General features: G+C 35.4%; 1 protein-coding gene and 1 long non-coding RNA gene across 2 annotated transcripts in view; both read right to left on the bottom strand.

Moving 5' to 3' along the window:
* Positions 1-20467, bottom strand: part of LOC128548893 (uncharacterized) — a 191344-nt gene that overhangs the window by 29947 nt on the left and 140930 nt on the right. The window lies entirely within an intron of this gene.
* LOC123537928 (uncharacterized) lies at positions 10778-20020 on the bottom strand. The gene is made up of 4 exons (XM_045321899.2): positions 19789-20020; positions 16512-16685; positions 14299-14608; positions 10778-13549 (listed from the first exon to the last, which is right to left on the bottom strand). Exons 2-4 carry the CDS (start codon positions 16672-16674, stop codon positions 12736-12738), a joined length of 1287 nt encoding a protein of 428 aa, XP_045177834.2. The 5' UTR covers positions 16675-16685; positions 19789-20020; the 3' UTR covers positions 10778-12735.

Genomic DNA, 20467 nt, shown 5'->3' on the forward strand with positions numbered 1-20467 from the left:
AATTAATAATTTCCTTCTAAGATAATTTCAAGATATATCTTGAACTGAACAGTAGGCAATAGTAAAAGTATTTTTAAGTTTAATACATATGTTAATTTTTTAAATATTCAAGAATTCTGTTAACTTAGTAAATTGATATGACCTTCTGTTAATCAAAGATATTTTTCCTCCATTTCTGGTTTCTTTTGAAATGTTGTTTGTTAGTTAAGCAGAACACGTGACTACTGGACCGAACTACTGAAATTGTGCCATAATAATGCAGAAACTAATATGTTAACCCACTGCTGTAATGTAACTGAGATACTGCAGGAACTGGTCGGTTAACCACTGCTGTAATGTAACTGAGATAGTGCAGAGGCTGGTAGGTTAACCAGTGCTGTGAATGGAACTGAGATACTGAAGGGACTGGTAGGTTAACCACGGCTGTAATATAATTGAGGGACTGTTAGGTTAACCAGTGCTGTAATGTAAGTGAGATAGTGCATGGACTGGTAGTTATCCCATGCTGTAATGTAACACAGTTACTGCAGGAACTGGTCGGTTAACCAGTGCTGTAATGTAACTGTCATAGTGCAGGCACTGGTGGGTTATCCACTGCTGTAATGTAACTGACATAGTGCAGGCACTGGGGGGTTAACCACTGCTGTAATGTAACGGACATAGTGCAGGCACTGGTGGGTTTTCCACTTCTGTAATGTAACTGAAATAGTGCATGCACTGGTGGGTTATCCACTGCTGTAATGTAACTGAAATAGTGCAGGCACTGGTGGATTAACCACTGCTGTAATGTAACTGACATAGTGCAGGCACTGGGGGGTTAACCACTGCTGTAATGTAACTGACATAGTGCAGGCACTGGTGGGCTAACCAGTGCTGTAATGTAAGCGAGATAATACAGGAACTGAAATGTTAACCCACTGCTGTAATATAACTGAGATAGTACAGGAACTGGTAGGTTAACCAGTGCTGTAATGTTATTGAGATAATGCAGGCACTGAAAAGTTAACCACTGTTGTAATGGAACTGAGATACTGCAGAAACTGGTGAATTAACCACTGCTGTAATGTAACTGACATAGTGCAGAAACTGGTAGGTTAACTAGTGTTGTAATGTAACTGAGATAGAGCAGGAACTGGTGGGTTAAGCAGTGCTGTAATGTAACTGAGATAGTGCAGCAACTGGCAGGTTAACCAGTGCTGTAAGGTAACTGACATAGTTCAGGAACTGTTAGGATAACCAGTGCTGTAATGTAACTGGGATAGTGCAGGAACTGGTAGGTTAACCAGTGTTGTAATGTAACTGAGATATTGCAAGAACTGGTTGGTTAACCACTGCTGTAGTGTAACTGACATAGTGCAGGCACTGAAGGGTTAGCTTCTGCTGTAATGTAACTGAGATACTACAGGAACTGGTGAGTTAACCACTGCTGTTGTGTGACTGACATATTGTTTGATGTTGAGTACAATCTGTGCAGTAAAAAGCCTTTGTTTGATATTGAGTAGTCACCTGAGGATCGAATTCTATTAGCAATACTTGCAGTCCTGTTGAATCATTTACCTCACCTAAGAATTAGATTCAAACACCGAATTACATGCAAAACTGGTATCAAAATGGGCAAGTGAACAGGTGAAAACAAGGCTGCTTTGTTAAATTATTTGAAATGAATTATTCAAGCATTCACGCAACAGTCATTACAATGTGATTTGCACAATTAATTAATGTTTTGTTTGCACAACAAAATTTAAAATGCATGTCACTGTAGTATGTCAACAATTAATAGTGTATTTTCAGATTTTGTCGTTTGATAAGTCCTATAACAATTGTAGAGTTAAATTATACAAATATAATAAAGTCATTAGGACTTTGAGGTAAGATAGTAACCTGGCAAAGAAACACCAGCATTTCACACAATGAATATTAATTTAAGCAAAACAACCAAAGAATAAAATGTGCAGCACTCATCTTTTGTAACTATGGAATTGGATACAAGTTGTTTTATGCTATAAAACCTGGCCATAATTGTCATAAAGCAATTAAAATTTGTTATTTATTGTTACAAATTCTTGTATATTTTAAATAAAATAACCAAGGCTTCTAAAATCTGTATTTAGTTTTGTTTAGAATGTTTTGCCATTAATAAACCTGTCATTTATTACTTAAAATTGCTGATAACTGATGTTTTGTACTGTCAAACTTTTGTTTCAAGACAGATGTAGACTTCAGAATTTTACAGGCATATAATAATTTTACCATCTGTCTGTTCAACTAACTGAAAAATGCTTTGGCGCAGGAATCTCAAACTTGGTAGGCAGGTTGGCCATGACTGACAGACCTCTGTTGATTTTGAGGTTGGTTGCTTAAAGGTCAAGGAGTTAAAAATATGTTTACAATTTGTAACTGAAGATTACTTTGTCGCACAGTCAAACTTTATACAATGATTGCTTGTTGTCAGAAGGTGATCCTTGTAGTTTGGAGATCGGTTTGTCAGACTTCAAAGTCACAGTTACCTTGAGCTGAAATTTGGTTTCCGATTGGTAACTGAAGAATGCTTTGGCCGACATATGTCAAACTTCATAGGATGGTGGCATGTAGTCAGCAGATCCCCTTTCTTGTGTTTGGAGATCAATAGGTCAAAGGTCAAGGTCACGTTTAAGTGAAATGTTGAATTTCTACAAGAAAAAAGTGAATTTGTAAACCATACCATTTCAGTAATTAATCAAAAACATCTAAACAGATCAAGTAGAGAAGTACATAATACTAAGTCTGCAAACTTGGAGTAATCTATTAGGTACTACAGAGTGGTGCTTTTGGAGATCCTCCCCGAGCTGTTTTGAAATTCTACAGTACTAAAGGATGGATTGCAAATAAGTTTGAACAGAAAACGCTACAGCTTTTGGGTCCACCAGTCCTAAGCTTTTATCAGCTCACCACCTGGCAATTTTGATGAAACTTCACAGGGATGTTCCTTATATGGTCTTCTTTTAAAAAATTTCAAAGTATTGAATTCCATACAGAACTCTAGTTGTCATGGCAAACGAAAGGAAAAACTTTAAAAATCTTCTTGTCTAAAACCACAGGTCCTAGGGCTTTGATATTTGGATGTAGCATCATATAGTGGGCTTTTACAAAGATTGTTCAAATTATCCCTCTAGGGTCAAATATGGCCCTGCCCTGGAAGTCACATGGTTTATATAGACTTACATAGGGAAAAACTTTGAAAATCTTCTTGTACAAAACCACATGGCCTAGGGCTTTGATAATTGGTATGTAGCATTGTGTAGTAGTCTTTTACCAAGATTGTTCAAATTATCCCCCTTGGCTTAAAACTGGCCCCGCCCTGGGGGCACATGGTTTAAATAGACATGTACAGGGAAAAACCTTTAAAAAATCATTGCCCAGAGCCAAGATTGTTCAAATCATGACCCTGAGGGTAATATATACCACGCACAGGGGTCCCTAGTTTTAAATTTGCTTATATAGGAAAAATCTTTAAAAATCTTGTCCAGAACCATAAGGCCCGGACGTACCTTAGATATTTGGTATTCTAAGCTTTATGAAAGAAATTTGTTCAAGCAAGCAACAAAGTTCAGGTGAGCGATTTAGGCCCATCGTGACCCTCTTGTATAATGAATACATGAGAGAATTATTATATAATGATGGTACTAATAATATGTTTGTTCACTGTCGGGGCACTTTATTTGCAAGTAGTACAAGATTCAAATGTAAGATTCATGAATTTAAAACTGCAGCACTTGCCCTCGAACTTTTTGCAACCCTCGTATCATCATACATGAAATGCAGTCTGTTGTCTGTACATGTGCGAAACAATATAGCAATAATGTGTGCATTCTTGTCACCGATGCTACTTGTGAATTATGTATGCTTTGTGGCAGTGTCAATGAAAATGATTCATTTATGAATGTTGTCTACCGGTCCATAACAACACTTCTATGACTATCACTGGAAACACAAAATGCTTATACTAAACAACCTATATACAGTGATCCTATGTTTAGTTTATGTAATAAACAATATGCACATAAACACTGTGGTATTGTGAGGCAAAGTTGTCTTGAGATGCTACATGTTATGATGTCTTAAATGGAAAAAGGAATAGATAAACGTATTGTTGAAAACTAAGCATGTACATACATGTATGTTCTTTTTTTAAAAAAAAATCTTGTAAATATGCAAATTTTGTAAATGTCTTAAGATTAAGAAAAAAGAATGAAAAAATCCAAAAACGAAACATGAAGTTACTGTTCAGTGATGAAGACACAAAGCTTAAGTTTTATGTTTAAGACATTAAGATTCTCCCTTGCATTGTATTTAACGAGTACTCCCTGAAAAGTGAAAAAATCGGTACAGAAAGCTTCCTAACATTTACATGTTCATGTATGTATAAACTCTGCCCTTAATTCAAGATTTTCCGCGGCTTTATTCAGCTTGGCAGGTTTTACAACTCATGATGTAATCATCACATTCATTTCATTTCAGTTTCATATTAATATCGCAAGAAAAAATAACGTAATCCTGTGATGAAAGAATAGAACTGAGTTGGATGATAGGATAGAAATTTTACCCAATGTCAGTTATGGCAAATGTTTTTGTAATCCCATTCCCAGGTAGACTAAGTGAAGTGTATTTTGTAGAAATAGCTCTTACTTTTTAGAATATTAATATGTCTCTACCGGCCAGCTTATCTCATATTTCAAAATTGTTATCAAAGGTTTAAATAGGCGTCAAAAGGGAGAAAACATTCAAAAATATTAACGCGGCTGGTTTTCTCACATTCGTGATAAAACTGGTGGTCTGGAACCGTATATATCAACACCTAAGGTTGGAAACTGACTTTGCACTGACCTCCAGATTTTGGGTAAAATTGATCTTTCTTTAAAATTGAAGTTTGTTCATATCATGAACATTAGAACATGAGTTTTTAGCTCAACTATTCGAAGAATAGTCTAGCTATTCTACTCACCCTGGCGTCGGTGTCACACCTTGGTTAAGTTTTTGCATGCAAGTACATACAGCTATCATTTAAAGGCATATAACTTTGAAACTTATTTTTTCTTTTTCTAGGTCAATTACCAACCTCACTGGGTCAAGTCCCATAACTCTGACATGTATTTTGAGCAAATTATGCTCCCTTTTGGACTTAGAAAATTCTGGTTAAAGTTTTACATGCAAGTTACTATCTCCAAAACTAATGCAGATATTGAATTGAAACTTCACCTGTGTCTTCTGGGTTATAAAACTAGTTGATAGCAGCACGTCCCATAACTCTGACCTTCATTTTGGCCAAATTATGCCCCCTTTTGGACTTAGAAAATTCTGGTTAAAGTTTTGCGTGCATTAGTACATACAGCTAATACTAAAAGGCATATAGATTTGAAACTTATTTTTTCTTTTTCTATATCAATTACCAACCTCACTGGGTCAAGTCCCATAACTCTGACATGTATTTTGAGCAAATTATGCCCCCTTTTGGACTTAGAAAATCCTGGTTAAAGTTTTGCGTGCAAGTACATACAGCTAATACTAAAAGGCATATAGATTTGAAACTTATTTTTTCTTTTTCTAGATCAATTACCAACCTCACTGGGTCAAGTCCCATAACTCTGACATGTATTTTGAGCAAATTATGCCCCCTTTTGGACTTAGAAAATTCTGGTTAAAGTTTTACATGCAAGTTACTATCTCCAAAACTAATGCAGATATTGAATTGAAACTTCACACGTGTCTTTGGGGTTATAAAACTAGTTGATAGCGTCAAGTCCCATAACTCTGACCTTCATTTTGGCTAAATTATGCCTCCTTTTGGACTTAGAAAATTCTGGTCGAAGTTTTATGTGCAAGTACATACAGCTAATACTAAAAGGCATATAGATTTGAAACTTATTTTTTCTTTTTCAAGATCAATTACCAACCTCACTGGGTCAAGTGCCATAACCCTGACATGTATATTGAGCAAATTATGCCACCTTTTGGACTTAGAAAATTCTGGTTAAAGTTTTACATGCAAGTTACTATCTCCAAAACTGATGCAGATATTGAATTGAAACTTTACACGTGTCTTTGGGGTTATAAAAGTAGTTGGTAGCAGCAAGTCCCATAATTCTGACCTTCATTTTGGTCAAATTATGCCCCCTTTTGGACTTAGAAAATCCTGGTTAAGGTTTGCGTGCAAGTACATACAGCTATTACTAACAGGCATATAGATTTAAAACTTATTTTTACTTTTCCTAGATCAATTACCAACCTCACTGGGTCAAGTCACATAACTCTGACATGTATTTTGGGCAAATTATGCCCCCTTTTGGACTTAGAAAATTCTGGTTAAAGTTTTACATGCAAGTTACTATCTCCAAAACTAACGCAGATATTGAATTGAAACTTCACATGTGCCTTTGGGGTTATAAAACTAGTTTGTAGCAGCAAGTCCCATAACTCTGACTTTCATTTTGGTCAAATTATGTCCCCTTTTGAACTTAAAACTCTTTTGATATTTAACCTTTTTGGGTAATATTTTCCTGCTTCTGGGACAATATTTCGAATAGTCGAGCTTGGCTGTCTTACGCACAGCTCTTGTTGTTTCTAAACTATGTTTAAAATATGTCAAATCAAGAAAAGAAAAAAAAAACATGCGGGAATCAAACCCGGTCCACCTCGGCACTTTGGAGGACGATTAAAAGACCAGTTTACCTCCGTTACCCTGTTACAAAACGCTGTTCAATTCTAGCCTATGATGGAAAAATAAATAAAAACTAGTTCTCATGTTTCCATAACATACTAGTAATCAGTTTCTTAAGAAATGTAACAATCTAAAAAAAAACTCTTTTTGTTGTTTGGCCTTGAACGTAAACTATTCAATAATTCTTAATGCTGAATGAAGACTTTCGTGAAGTTTCCTTGTAAATCTATGCATATTTGACGATACCAGAGCAAATTGAACATTTAGCAATTTAACCTTCAGCTTGCTGGCGGCAAGTGATTCTGGCTTTTCGTCCAGTGCGGACCAAGATCTATTACATAATGACGAATCTGAGATGTAATGCACAAAATACACACAGTAAAATCATGTAACTTCGTTGGCATTAAATTGATTTTTTTTCTACTAAAAGGAATATTTCGAGCGTACATATAGTCGTAAGTTTTACATGTCCGTTTTTTTTTAACGTCAATGATCTGTATGAACCAAGAACGTTTGTTTCCCGTAAGTGTACGACCCAGGTTTAATTATTGTTTGTTTACATATTGTATATTGTATGAGAAATATTGCATGTTCGGAGGCTAAAGAATTTAAAGTGTTCGCTTGTTCGGCAAGGTTCAGCTCTGATAGTGAGTTACATGTTGACCATGCATTTTACGAGCATTTTCCAATCTGACTAAAGTACATCTCCTATTACGCTACGCATAGGATCTGAAAACGACCTATTCATTGCCTCGTTCTGACGGCCCTTTCACTAGCCAATCAGAGCCTAGCTTACAACATCTTGCAAATCTACCTCTAGCATTGACTTTTGATATTTACAATTCTTATGTCGTAATGTATCAGATAGCCGGTTAGCTCAGTCGGTAGGCCACTTGCTTCCACTTGCTTTGTAAGCGAGGGGTCCCGGGTTCGAGTCCTGGAATAACTGCATATTTTTCTTACTCTTTGACAATCGAACAAGTCGCCTGATTGGATAACATAAAAATAGCAATAATGGAAATCCAAAATATACAGAAGACGAATGTGAATGGGTCGTTCTCAGATCTTCGTTTAGAAGATCAAGTACTTTAGTCAGATTGGAGCATTTTCTAGACTGCCTGACAAAGAAAGAAACGTAAAATGAAAAGGATGTAATTTTCGTTATCGGAATGATAAATAACGGAGCAACATGCACGTGCTTTCTGTTTGATGTACCGTACATTTACATCATTGTCAGATAGAGGAAAAATTCAAATCAATTTAACTGCATTTTACGTTCGTACGCATTCATACGGCAAATGTATCCATTAATTAATCAGTACGTTCTTTCGTGTATTTTCGTGTATTTTTGTCGGTTATGTTTTATCAAGCGCAATACTTGAGACGAGGTGATCTGGCATCTTATAACGTCTTTTTGAAATACTCGTCAATTCCAATTGTTGAAATTCTAGTTCATTCAAGACTTCCTGTCTGATTTGATATTTGTACGTACACTGCAGTGTATACATATACAGTGTAATGTATAGTTATATGTCAGAATGGTATACATTTGTCTATTGTTTGTCCTGACCACTTTTCTGAAGAACAGTTTTATGAACAATATCTGTCAAAAAGTCTAATGCAGACATCATAAATGCTTATTTATACGGGAATTGCACAATCCATATTCAAGTCATATCAATCAAGGCTCAAGAAAATGTGTGTGTTTTTTTTTATATTATCTATTTTTTCATACTTGAAATATATCGGCGAGGCGAACGCTACATCTGTCTAATGATTAAAGACAAAATTTGAACGATGGATCTTTTCGGCCATTCACGTTCATTTATCAACATTCACAGTTTGATTTACCTTTTCTCTTTTAAGATACAAGTTTAAGTATATATTCGAAATTTTATTGTTAACAGCCTATAAGTATAACGTTAGTTCCATGAAAAACAGGTTTGTAATGTAGATGTATCTACGTTGAGATGTTGTAATAAATTATATTATAACTACAAAATCAGCTTAACAGTTCCGTGGTAATATTCAGTAACAACATGCAACCAGTTTGACACTAAATGGGGAAAAGGTCTTAAAAACAGTACCATCGTCGCTACCCAAAAGTGCTTACACTATATAGTAATGCAGGTGCCAAGTTTTCTACAAAAGTACAACCTCCTTATTTGGTCCAGTCGCACATGTCGCTGCTGATATGGCGTTGTGGCAAAACCCAGCCAGTTCTAAATTATTTATGAACCAATATATTCAATGCTAAAACATAACATTAAAGATAAATTGTTTTCCTTAGCAACAACATGCGTTCTTTTAAACCAAACAATAGAGGTTACGCGTATGCGTACGCATACATGTAGTAAATCCAAATGTATAACAAATAACAGAAGCAGTGACGTGTGTCAAATGGTCTACTGATGCATCTAGTGGGATGTGCTGCGTGTTGTGTGCTTGTCACCTTCCGTTTTCAGCCTCCACCGCTGGCTAGCCATTTTGGCAAAAAGAAAGCCGAGTGCGTAAGTCTTCCCTGCCAGTACATAGCCTCTCTGTAGACAAACCCTAAACAGTGCCTTCTCGTGGCAACACATGGATACTGAGCACCCTGTGGTCTCAGGCAGAACTGTATAGGGTTCGGAGGAGGTCTGCCCCCAGACATGCTGCATGCAAGGCCCACCGGTGCATGCACATATCCTGCGGCCTATGAACAGATCCTCTGTGATTCCATAGTAGATCTTTTGGCTGGAATCTAAGGGAGAGGTAACCCCGACATAAACCTAGAGAGCTGAAGACAGATGTACCAGGCCAGTTGGCGCTCTCTAAAAATGCTTCAGTGCACTTACACCATGACTACACAATAGGTGAACGCCAAGAAAGTGACGGCAGACATACTTCCGAACGAGAACAACTATTAATCTTAGAGAGGCCAAAAACAATGCATAATTGTATTTGTTGTCCTAATACACGCATTAATATTGGCCGGACGATGCGCTACATGGACAGGCTGTACAGCTTACGAAAACCAGCATTCATATCTTATACATGCTTCACCTGTACCTGTTTACTAATCAGAAGCTTTATGTATTATGTAATCTGTAATTTTATAATCTTAAGTAACAAATTGTATTTCCTTAATTTGATATGCTTGTCTATATATTTCGGGTGGTCACTTATTCAGAAAAGCATTTCTTTTGTCATCTGGACGAGTAGACTGGTTGAACAGATTAGACATTGAAACGTCGGTAAGATCGAGTGTTCTGATTACCTTGGAGTCATTATGTTTTGACTGATCTTACTGTTTTACATTCATAAGGAGCATTTTCTTAGCATTGTAAACTGTAAAATATGTCTACTTTAATAATAATTTATTCTTATCGTCTTTCTTTTTATTTGCACACGGTGCTATTCCATCTACTAGTTGTAAGTATTTTTATGCCCCTTTTCTCGACTTACAGTAGCTTGGATTGAAACATCACACACTTGTCCGCTGTGATGAGCCGACATGCGTTGTACATGTTCCATTACTCCGTTTTTCATTTTTACAAAATTATGCCCCTATTTCGACTCTTATGTTCATTCAAATGACAACACTGTTGAATAATCTAGCGTTGCAGTTTTCCAACAGTTCTTGTTGCGTTAGCGATTATTATGTACATTGTACTACACATACGCGTCCAAGTACGAACTTGCATTCTCACTGTAAATTTTTACCAAGATGGCGAACTCTATTTTTGTCTTGAAATTAGTGACTTAGCGCCTAGATATAGGATATCTAGTATTTTCTATTGAACCGATGTAACGCAAAATCATTATTTCTTACCTTACGCTTTTGCACCCTCAGACTTCCAAATGCTGAATTTTTATTTTGTTGTTATTCTTAAATTAGCGCATGTAGTAATGAAACTTTGCATTAATGTGCTGTATAATCAAAGTTATAGCAATGAAATATTTGTCGTTCTTATGTCAAAGTTTTCAGACTTTACCATAAAAGACGTTAAAAAACGTATATGGACCCTAGTGACTAAATTATACAGTACAAAACGCAATATTAGTTTCAAAGTTTAAAATAAGTAAAAAGATAAACAAACACGTCTGTTTTGTATGTTTAATTATCCCGTCATATTAGAGAATGAGTATTTATGCATTGCATAGTTAAGTAAAATTGTGTTTGCACAGCAAAATAGATAAATCTCATTGCTATAGTAAGTAAAGAATGTACAGCATGTTTACAGATTTTCTCTGTTTTATGAAGCGTACATATATTTACTTTATGAAACAACTGCACTGTTACTTTCATACAAACACAGTTCTAAAAGTCAGACATGTCTGATACATTCTTTAAAACTACAGCAATCATAATATGAAACTAAACAAAAATGTCTGCTCAAATATGAAACAATTCCTTTCTTCATCTAGTAAAATCACAAAACCTGAGCTTTTGTTCAACTGTTGTTGATACAACAACTTTGAAATAACAGATTTTACCAGTGGATGTGTAAAACAACAACATTTTATAAACTGAGCATTACTTTTAGCAAAAACACTGAAGAATAAAATGTCAAATTAAATCTTACAGTTCCGGTTACAGGACACATTATAGCTAGTTTTTACTATATTTTGGTTTAAAACAGGCTGAACGTTAATGACAAAAACAGTTTGTTATTTATGGTTGCAGATTCTTTTGCATTTATATAGCAAAGGATTCTAAGATCTTTGAAAAAAAACTCTGCAAAGATGTTTAGCAAAATTGTTTGACCATGAATTAAAACCCTTCATGAATTAAATTGCTTATATTCATCAAGTTGTAGCTTTAGATCTAGTTCAAACTGAAATGCAACTTAAATACTTGTAGTCTGGAATTATCGATGAAAAAAAAAAAGAAAATAATCAGTTGAGTTTTTATCAGATCTGTGCCTGAATTTTTAATGTGCAGTTTTCACACTGGTTATAGTTTAAGATAGTTTTGACTTTTTTTCAGATCTGTAAGAAAGAAACACCTGTATGCTGTAAACTAGGCAGTAATCTATATCTATCTTTGAGGGTTGATTAAATATATAACATAGACATTATTGCTGAATTTCTCAAGATAATTAAATCAGCAAAAAATAATTGAAATGAAACAAAATTCAAATAAAATTATAAATGACCATGGTAGAAGAGTTTCTACTAACAAATGGCAAAATTCTTATACACAATTCTGAGGGGTTTCACTGAAATGAACATATAATTTTTCAATCCAAGAAACTGTCATCAAAGTTTCCCATTAATATCTTTTATGAGAGCTGTTTGAACAACCATATTAGCCTAGCAGCTGTAAAATATATCAGATCTAAAATAGTCCGGCATTCTCTTTTCGTGAGATTGACATTTTTGTGAGATTTGACGGACCTTGATGCATGTTGTAGACTGACACGTCATTTAGATTCATGTAAGATTTATGCACCATAAAACAAATGTCAAAACAAGTTGCCTGCAGAAGCACGTACGTTTGAAAATTGCTGAATCAAGTTATAACATAGGGGACTACATTTTCAACGATATGTTATTTCACTTCGAAATTTATAAAATGCATTCGTTAGTTCTTTTTAATTAAGTAAGTGCAGATCTGTTGACTGAGCATATACTCTCCTCTGTAACAGGGTTTTTTTTCCCGCGAATTATGACTTTTTTGCAAGAACCAGATATAAACTATACACGATTCTCTAGGTCTCCGAGAGTAGCAGTTGCATTTTGTTTTAGAGTTTTTTACTATTCAAATATTGTGTTTATGACAAAAAATGTATTTTTCAAGCTGTAAAAATCGGACATAATCACAATTTCGAAAAAATATATATATTAGAAATTTCATAACAAAAATGTATGGAAATTTCGCCTTTCTGCTAAAATATACTGAAAGTTTTCAAACTGCAGTCAAACTGATGGACTTCTTAAAATATGTCACAACATAGCTGGAATTTACCATAGAAAATACCTTCATCAATTTTTTTTTTAAATATTCAAGATATTTTGAAAATTTATTCCTGTTTTGTAGAGATGCCGTTTTTCACGACCTAGAGAAATATTGAGGACTTTGGTGACTGCAATGTTAGCAAGTTATGATCTCGCACGTCTTCAGCAGAACTAAATTTTTGATAACCAATAAAATCATAAACATTCGCACAGTTTTCATCAATTGTCTGTACATGTTCAAAATTGATTGTATCCCTCCATCGGTATGCTGCTTTTGTTGAATTTTCACGGAGGCTGCCGAACTGCCCGTAATTTTTGTGGCCTCCCATAGTCAATTTTGTTATATACCTCGTCACATATTTATAGTGAGGCAAGTTAGTAAAACTGTGCAGTTTTTCGGCAGTTGTCAACGGATTTTCTGCTAATTTTTCATATAATAACATTTTTGCACGCTCTTGATAGTGGCGATTCAAAAATATCGTGGAACTGATGTCGTCTGCAACACGGTTGCAGAAGCGTTCTGACAAATTCCCTATCCGGTCCCACGTGATGTTCCTTATTTTGAATTGAGACAGCAATGAACCACGTGGGTCTCGAATTAAATGGACGGCTTGTAACCCTGGATACATATCCATAACTGACTGCACAATGCGCATCGGCAAGCGGATAAATTTGAACAATCTGTATTTTGCTCTTTTACACATTTCTATAGCGGCAGGAAGACACTCACGCAATGTTTTAAGCGTTCGACGTTTCCGCCTCCAACAATTGTTAAATGTTTTCATTGAGCGGCTGTACTGTGTATGGAAACTGTCTGTTAACGAATGAGCGTCAAGTTCCCCGAATCTACACTCGAACCATTTCCGGAGTTCCGATCGCAATAGATCATCAGTTATGTTTTCTGCATTCAACCTTCTGTAAGAAAAAGTGTAAGAATTTATGTACGATTTCAAATTATATTATAAAACCAGAACAGGCTACTATTTTGTTTCCATTTCAGTCGCGGTAAAATTAGTTCACTTTGACACCAGGCCCCGTTAATGATTAATTTTTCAGTCTCATGAAACTTTGTCTGTCATTTTATCTAAATACAAGTTTAAAGCTAAATTTTAACTTAGTAACTATTTTGAAGTAGCTATTCAGAATTGATGGTCAGTTTCAGATGAAATTTAATCTTGAAGTTTTAGTAAAGTTGATATTAGAAATTCAAACTCAAACTCAGCCGAGACTGATAAATGTTTTGTGAACTCGGGACCAGATATTCACAGAGTTACGCCGAGATATTTCTAGACTGATCCTTATTCCCCACTGAAGAAAGTGATACTTCACTGTTTTAGAACCTGACATTGAATATTTTGTTATTTTCGTATACTTCTGATTCGAAGCCAAATCCGAGCCCTGTCATATGCTTTTGTAGTGAATGTAATAACATAGTTCTATGATTATAAAAAGAGCATACTTGGTGGTATGAGTGCGGCACTGTCGTTGGGCTCATTACTCGCCAGTTTGATACAGAATCTAGATGTAAGATTCGCTAATTAACAGGTCATATACCGTTCATAATTAATGTATAAACGTTTAGAAATTAGCTTTTGTATAATACAATTTTAGCAGAAATGCCAATTTTGTCTGCACACTTCTTATCAACTTTCGTATTAACTTACTTCACTGTTCCGTTGAGGTAATACAACGGGCGTTTACTCCGTGCTCGAATAACCAATGAATGAAAGGGCTCGAACACGTACATAGCTCCAGGGAAATGCTGCATAATGTCGGCTGTTAACGTTGACCCACTGCGCATGTACGAAACTATAGCAATGATGTGTGCACGTGAAGCGGGAGTTCTTGTTGCCATTGTTGCTTGGAGATGCACTTGCTTTGTGACATTGACATGAAGCAAAGTTGTCCTGTCATGCTCAACAGAAGTTTGATTAAAGATGTTGATAAATCTGATACTACTATGTCCTACAGAGTCTAAAACAGAAATGATCGAACTATTAGCAGCAAATCATATACATATGAGGGGTGATCCAGAATTAACACATACAGATATAGTAAGTCTTAACAACCCTTAACACCGAGAAAAATCTTACAAAAACATGAGATTACTATTTTGCAAAGAAAAAAGAACATGCAAATTGTAAAATGGCAAGCTATCACAATACCCCCCTATGACACTACGTATTTAGATCTATATAATAACATTTATTGCAAATGTTTTAATTTACTAGTCTTTAACGTTTATCTCATTTTTACTGTTTTCTAAACTACACAGTCTCTAAAGTTTAAAGATAAGTTACGACAGATACAGGTATTTATTATGATTCATTATTTCAATTACGTTTTCATGTTTACACTTCTATGGAAAGCCGACGCGCCATGCGTTTTGTTAAATGCGAAATGCGCAATGCCACATGCGGAATGCTTTATGTGAAATGGATTTTGCGTTTTGCGAAATGCTTTAAGCGAATTGCACCATGTGTTATGCTCTTTGCTAAATGCGAATTGTTTTTTTGCTAAATGCTTAATGCGAATTGCTTTTTGCTAAGTGCTTAATGCGAATTCCGCAATGAGTTATGCTTTTTGCTTACCTTTTTGTCGAATCTGCGGCTGTGCACCCGGAGAAATTGAGACAAAAAAAGGCATTTTGTAGAAGTGAACCTAGCACTTTGGCTGTCACTAATTCTGGATATTATATTTGACATTTGGACATACTGTTGTGAAAGATTAGTGAACATTTTGATTCGAATCTACATTGCTGGGGCAGCTTTACTAAAGAATTGACAGCCATTTTGTGATCATGTGTCTCACAGCTGTATTGAAGAAAAATTCAGGGGGTACATACATGCGTTTTGCGAAATGGTTTTTGCGTTTTGCGAAATGCTTTATGCGAATTGCACAATGTGTTATGCTTTTTGCTAAATGCAAATTGCTTTTTGCTAAATGCTTAATGCGTAATGCTTCATGTGAAATGCTGAATGCGTCTTGCTTCTTGCTAAATGCTTTATGCGGCATGCAAATGCGAAAAAAACGCGAAAGAGACAGCCGTTTAATACTTGTCAATATTTGTCAATATAAAACCTGTATTCCATTTCGCAACTGAAATTGCATCTCAGACAGGTTTTCTTTCTCATCACTTTTGCCCCACAATTGGGACAAAAGTGAACTGCAGGAAATTTACTTAGGGACGCACCACACGTCTTACATGCGGCTTCCATGATAGTTTGGCGCGGAAATTTACGGAAATCCCCATGTACGGCAGTACCGACAATTGCTATATCTGATTGGTCGAAACTTAAACCTCTATGATACTATATTAGCAAGCATCACTATAAATAGTAACAAAATCACGCGTGGTGGCACTTCGCATTTGCATGCCGCATAAAGCATTTAGCAAGAAGCAAGACGCATTTCGCATTCAGCATTTCACATGAAGCATTGCGCATTAAGCATTTAGCAAAAAGCAATTTGCATTTAGCAAAATGCATAACACATTGTGCAATTCGCATAAAGCATTTCGCAAAACGCAAAAACCATTTCGCAAAACGCATGACGTGCCGGCTTTCCATACACTTCAGTTCCCTGTGGTACTTTCTTGTATGGTCTGTGTCTGTCCTCTGTGAAATATTACGAGTTTGTTTATGTCACACATAATTATGGAAAGGGACATTTGTTTGGTGAATATATTTATACATTTGGGTACAACAGGGCCATTTAATACGAAGTCGTAATTATATCGTATCACCCATAATAATTCTTCCTTTCCAGAGTTCTAGTTGATAGAGATACGCCATGCACATGTAATCCTTGTTCATACGGAAATCATCTTTCAGTATAATCAAACTATAATAATTTAATTTCATAATAAATTATATACCTGCATAATCGTCTGTTGAACTAGTGTTAGTCACGAAGCTGTAGTAGATATGCAGGTGCGTGTTTGAACGTTGCGGCTGGATTCGAACGTCGATGTATAGAATTGCCAAAACCAGAATGGGTAAACAAAATATAATGCTTAATGCCGTTTTACGAACCTTCATGCCACACCAATCTGAAATAAATTCAATACATATAAGGATAAAAGGATAGAGCTAAATTTGAATGGAAGGATGGAAGAGGTAAAGTCTTTATCATTACTTTCGCAGAGCAGCAGATAGATCAGAGACGTGTAGCAGGGGGACCAGTGATATGTACGGACCTGTGATATGTAGCCGATAGACCAGTGATGTATACAAAACCAGTGACGTGTTTTTATTTTTTGTTTTGGGTTTAACGCCGTTTTCAACAGTATTTCAGTTATGTTAATGGCGGGCAATTACCTGGATTCTGTACCAGTACACCAGTAGTACAAACTAACTGCCAACTTCCTCGAGGACGAATAATATCAGACACAATGTCTTTTATCATTTCGTCACGGAGAACATACCCCCCGCCCCCTCCCAATCCCGCAGAGGATCGACAGTAAATGAGTTATATATGACTACACACGAATATCAAAGATTCTTTACAAATAACGGAAAGATCTTTTACTTATATTTTTGTCAGTTATGTTTTGTTAAGTTCAGTACTGTGAGCATGAGGCAAGACTCATTATCCCCCCGTCCGAGCATCGACAGTATTCAGTACTGTGAGCATGAGGCAAGACTATCATTATCATGAAAATGTTCATTTTAATAGAACCGTGTTGAACACTGACAGACCTACAGTGTATCAACATGTACAGTGACATTGGTATTTATTTGACAAATTTGCAATGTCAGATTGATAATTGTGTCTCTTGTCTGTCCTGATGTCTTGTCTGAAGAACGTTTTTATGAACATATCTGTCAAAAATTTGTCGCAGCCATAAAAAATACTTATAACGAGCATATGTATAAAAAACGCACCACCTGTCGGTAACAACGGAACAATTTTCATAAAAATGATAAATTAAAAAAGAAGTCTCCAAATCACAAGCTCACACCGCGCATATATAATAAAGTCCGACGTCTACGTATTTTTGATAAAAACAAAAAAGCACCGGAGCTTTATACTTAATCACACAAAAGATTAGTTAATGTGAAAATGATGTAATCGTGACAAAATTTACCTGCAGTAAGGTATTTTCCTTTCTTTATTTCCATATTTAAATCATATGACATATCAATCAAAAGGCACAAGACAAATGTTGTTTTTTTTCTATTTATTTTTCATAATTGAAATAAATCCGCGAAGCGAACGTTAGATCTGCCGCAGACGTTACGTATAATGATTAAGGACTAATTATGAACGATCGATCTTTTCGACAATTCAAGTTCATTAATCAACATTCGCAATTTACTTTTAAATTTAAGGAAAAAAATGTGTACATTCGAAATTTTATTGTTTAGAGGTTATGCTGAAAATACACAAGTTATGGCGTAAAATATTCCCCAAAACATCTTGTTGTTGTTGTTGTTGTTGTTGTTGCTGCTGCTGTTGCTGTTGATTTTACGTCTTAAATAACTACGGAATTAGATTAACATTTTATTAAAAAATGAAATACGACTGTATTTTGTGATAACAGGAAGCCAGGACAATGGACAAAAACCTTAACCATTAAGTTTAAAGTCTCTGTGTTATGGCTGCATGCGAGAGAAAAATGCAGTTTTCCCAAATCACAACAAAATCCAACAGCTTTCCTCTTAGTACAGGGAACCAATATTACTAGATCTGAGTCAGTTAGAAAGATTCCAAATGTAAATGTCCTAAGCAACTCTTATAACTGGTCAGTTCCACATAGGACAGGTTTGATACCACTATATGAAATATGACATGTAATAACATATTCTAACTGACTTTATTAGGTATATATGGCATAGCCAGCTAGCATTTACTTTGAGGAGGCCAGCTTATTATAACGGCCGTCAGGATTAGGTTTAATGATGTGTCGTTTTACTATTTTATATATTCACTGAGGCCTCCATATCCGAGCGGTTAAAGGTCAGTCTTCAGATCACTTGTCCATCATCGATGTGTGTTCCGAGAGCGGATGCAGTGGTCCAGTGGTAATAATACTGTCTGACCACGAAACCAGGGATCATGAGGTCGAGCCCCCGCTCCTCCAACTAAAAATTACTAACATTGGAATAAGATTCCCGTGTATGGGTGCTTTACACCTGACACGCTAAAGATCCAAGGAAGCTTCTTTATCTTGCACTATCCTCCTACTAACATTAGTCTTCTGAAGGAGTCGCCCATATGTGTTACCGGTGGCGATTATAAATAAACTTATATATAATTATATACAAACAAAAACATGTGTGTTCGATACCATACAGCAGCCTTACGGAAGGTCGTTGGTTCTACCCAGGTGCCCGCCCGGGGTGAAATAACGCACGAAGGGGCACATGTGGTCTTCCTCCACCATAAAAGCTGGAAAGTCGCCATTTGACCTATAACTGTGTCGGTACGATGTTAAACCCAACAAAAAATATATTCACCAGTTTGTGATGAATTAAACTGTAGATATCCTTAATTCATTCTGTGATATCCCTAATCCATTTGTAATATCACATTTTTTGATATCCTTAATCATATTTAATGGTATCTAAAATTCATATTGTGGTATCAAAAACAGACCAAATCATTTTACTGATATCATAGAATAGAATAAAAGATATAGTAATATTGAATTAAGGATATCATAAACTAAAATGATTTTAAATAATCGAATTATGGATATCTATGAACCATCTTGTAATATCTTTAATGGTTTTTAACTGGTAATGTGATGGTACAAATGTAATATACAAAATTATTACTTTCGTTTTGCAGTGATTTTTTCTGGTAATTTCTCAATGAAAAATGACTGATAGGAAACTACAATATTTTTAAAATTTCAACTATTGAAAAGACATGAAACAAAAATTTTTTGCATGCAAACTTTGATCAAAATATCTTTCGTTCATGAACGTGCCGCTCGCGAAAATATTATATCTTTATCGGTGATTACTGATCGACATTTTGTTCTTACACTGAAACAAACAAATGTCCTCTTTTATGACTTGTAGATTTCTCTACTAAATACAAGTTATACCCAAACTAACGAAACTATAGTCAAAGTATTGGCGAAAGAGTAGTTTGTTGTCTGGGTTGTAGCAAGCATTTCATGAAATACTGAAATAATGACAAACCTGCTTAAAACACCGGTATGATGACATGTATATGTAGAATTCCAAAATACCAGCTCCCGCACGTGCGACAGTTATGCTTTTATCCGTTATAGTTCAATATCCACATACATAATGTTAAGAGAAAAAAAAACAATTAGAAAAAGATATGTAACTTTAAAAGCCGTGTAAAACAAGTTAAACTGACAGCTACGTGTGTCCCAACATACTATTTCACGGTATAATAACGTCGTTATTTTACTAACACATCCGTCAACAGACTGTCAAGATACAAAATACGGTCATAAACAATACGTCGTCTGAGTTACATATCATACCGGTAACGTCCATCAGTTTCCCCAGATTGGCCAAATGCCCATAAAACTTAGTTTCAGAAACCTGAGAAAAACCGGCTATTACTGGTAAAATTACGACAATCAAAATGTTTTCTTTTAGCCTGTATTTTCCACTTCAGTTATACCTTGAAATGGCAAATCTTCTTTAAAATTAAACTTTGCATCCAAAAAGTGCTTAAAACCGACCACAGTCCATGTAGAATTATTGTTGAATCCTTTACAGGCTGAAAAATAAAACTTGCCCGTTTTCCGTTATCTTCTATTTATGATGGTTTTATTCTCATTATGGTGATATAACTATTTGTACATGGAACATGTATCATTCGGAAAAAAACACCTTTAAGATA

The sequence above is a fragment of the Mercenaria mercenaria genome, chromosome 15 (assembly GCF_021730395.1).
Source record: "Mercenaria mercenaria strain notata chromosome 15, MADL_Memer_1, whole genome shotgun sequence".
In the NCBI taxonomy this organism is placed as follows: Eukaryota; Metazoa; Mollusca; class Bivalvia; order Venerida; family Veneridae; genus Mercenaria; species Mercenaria mercenaria.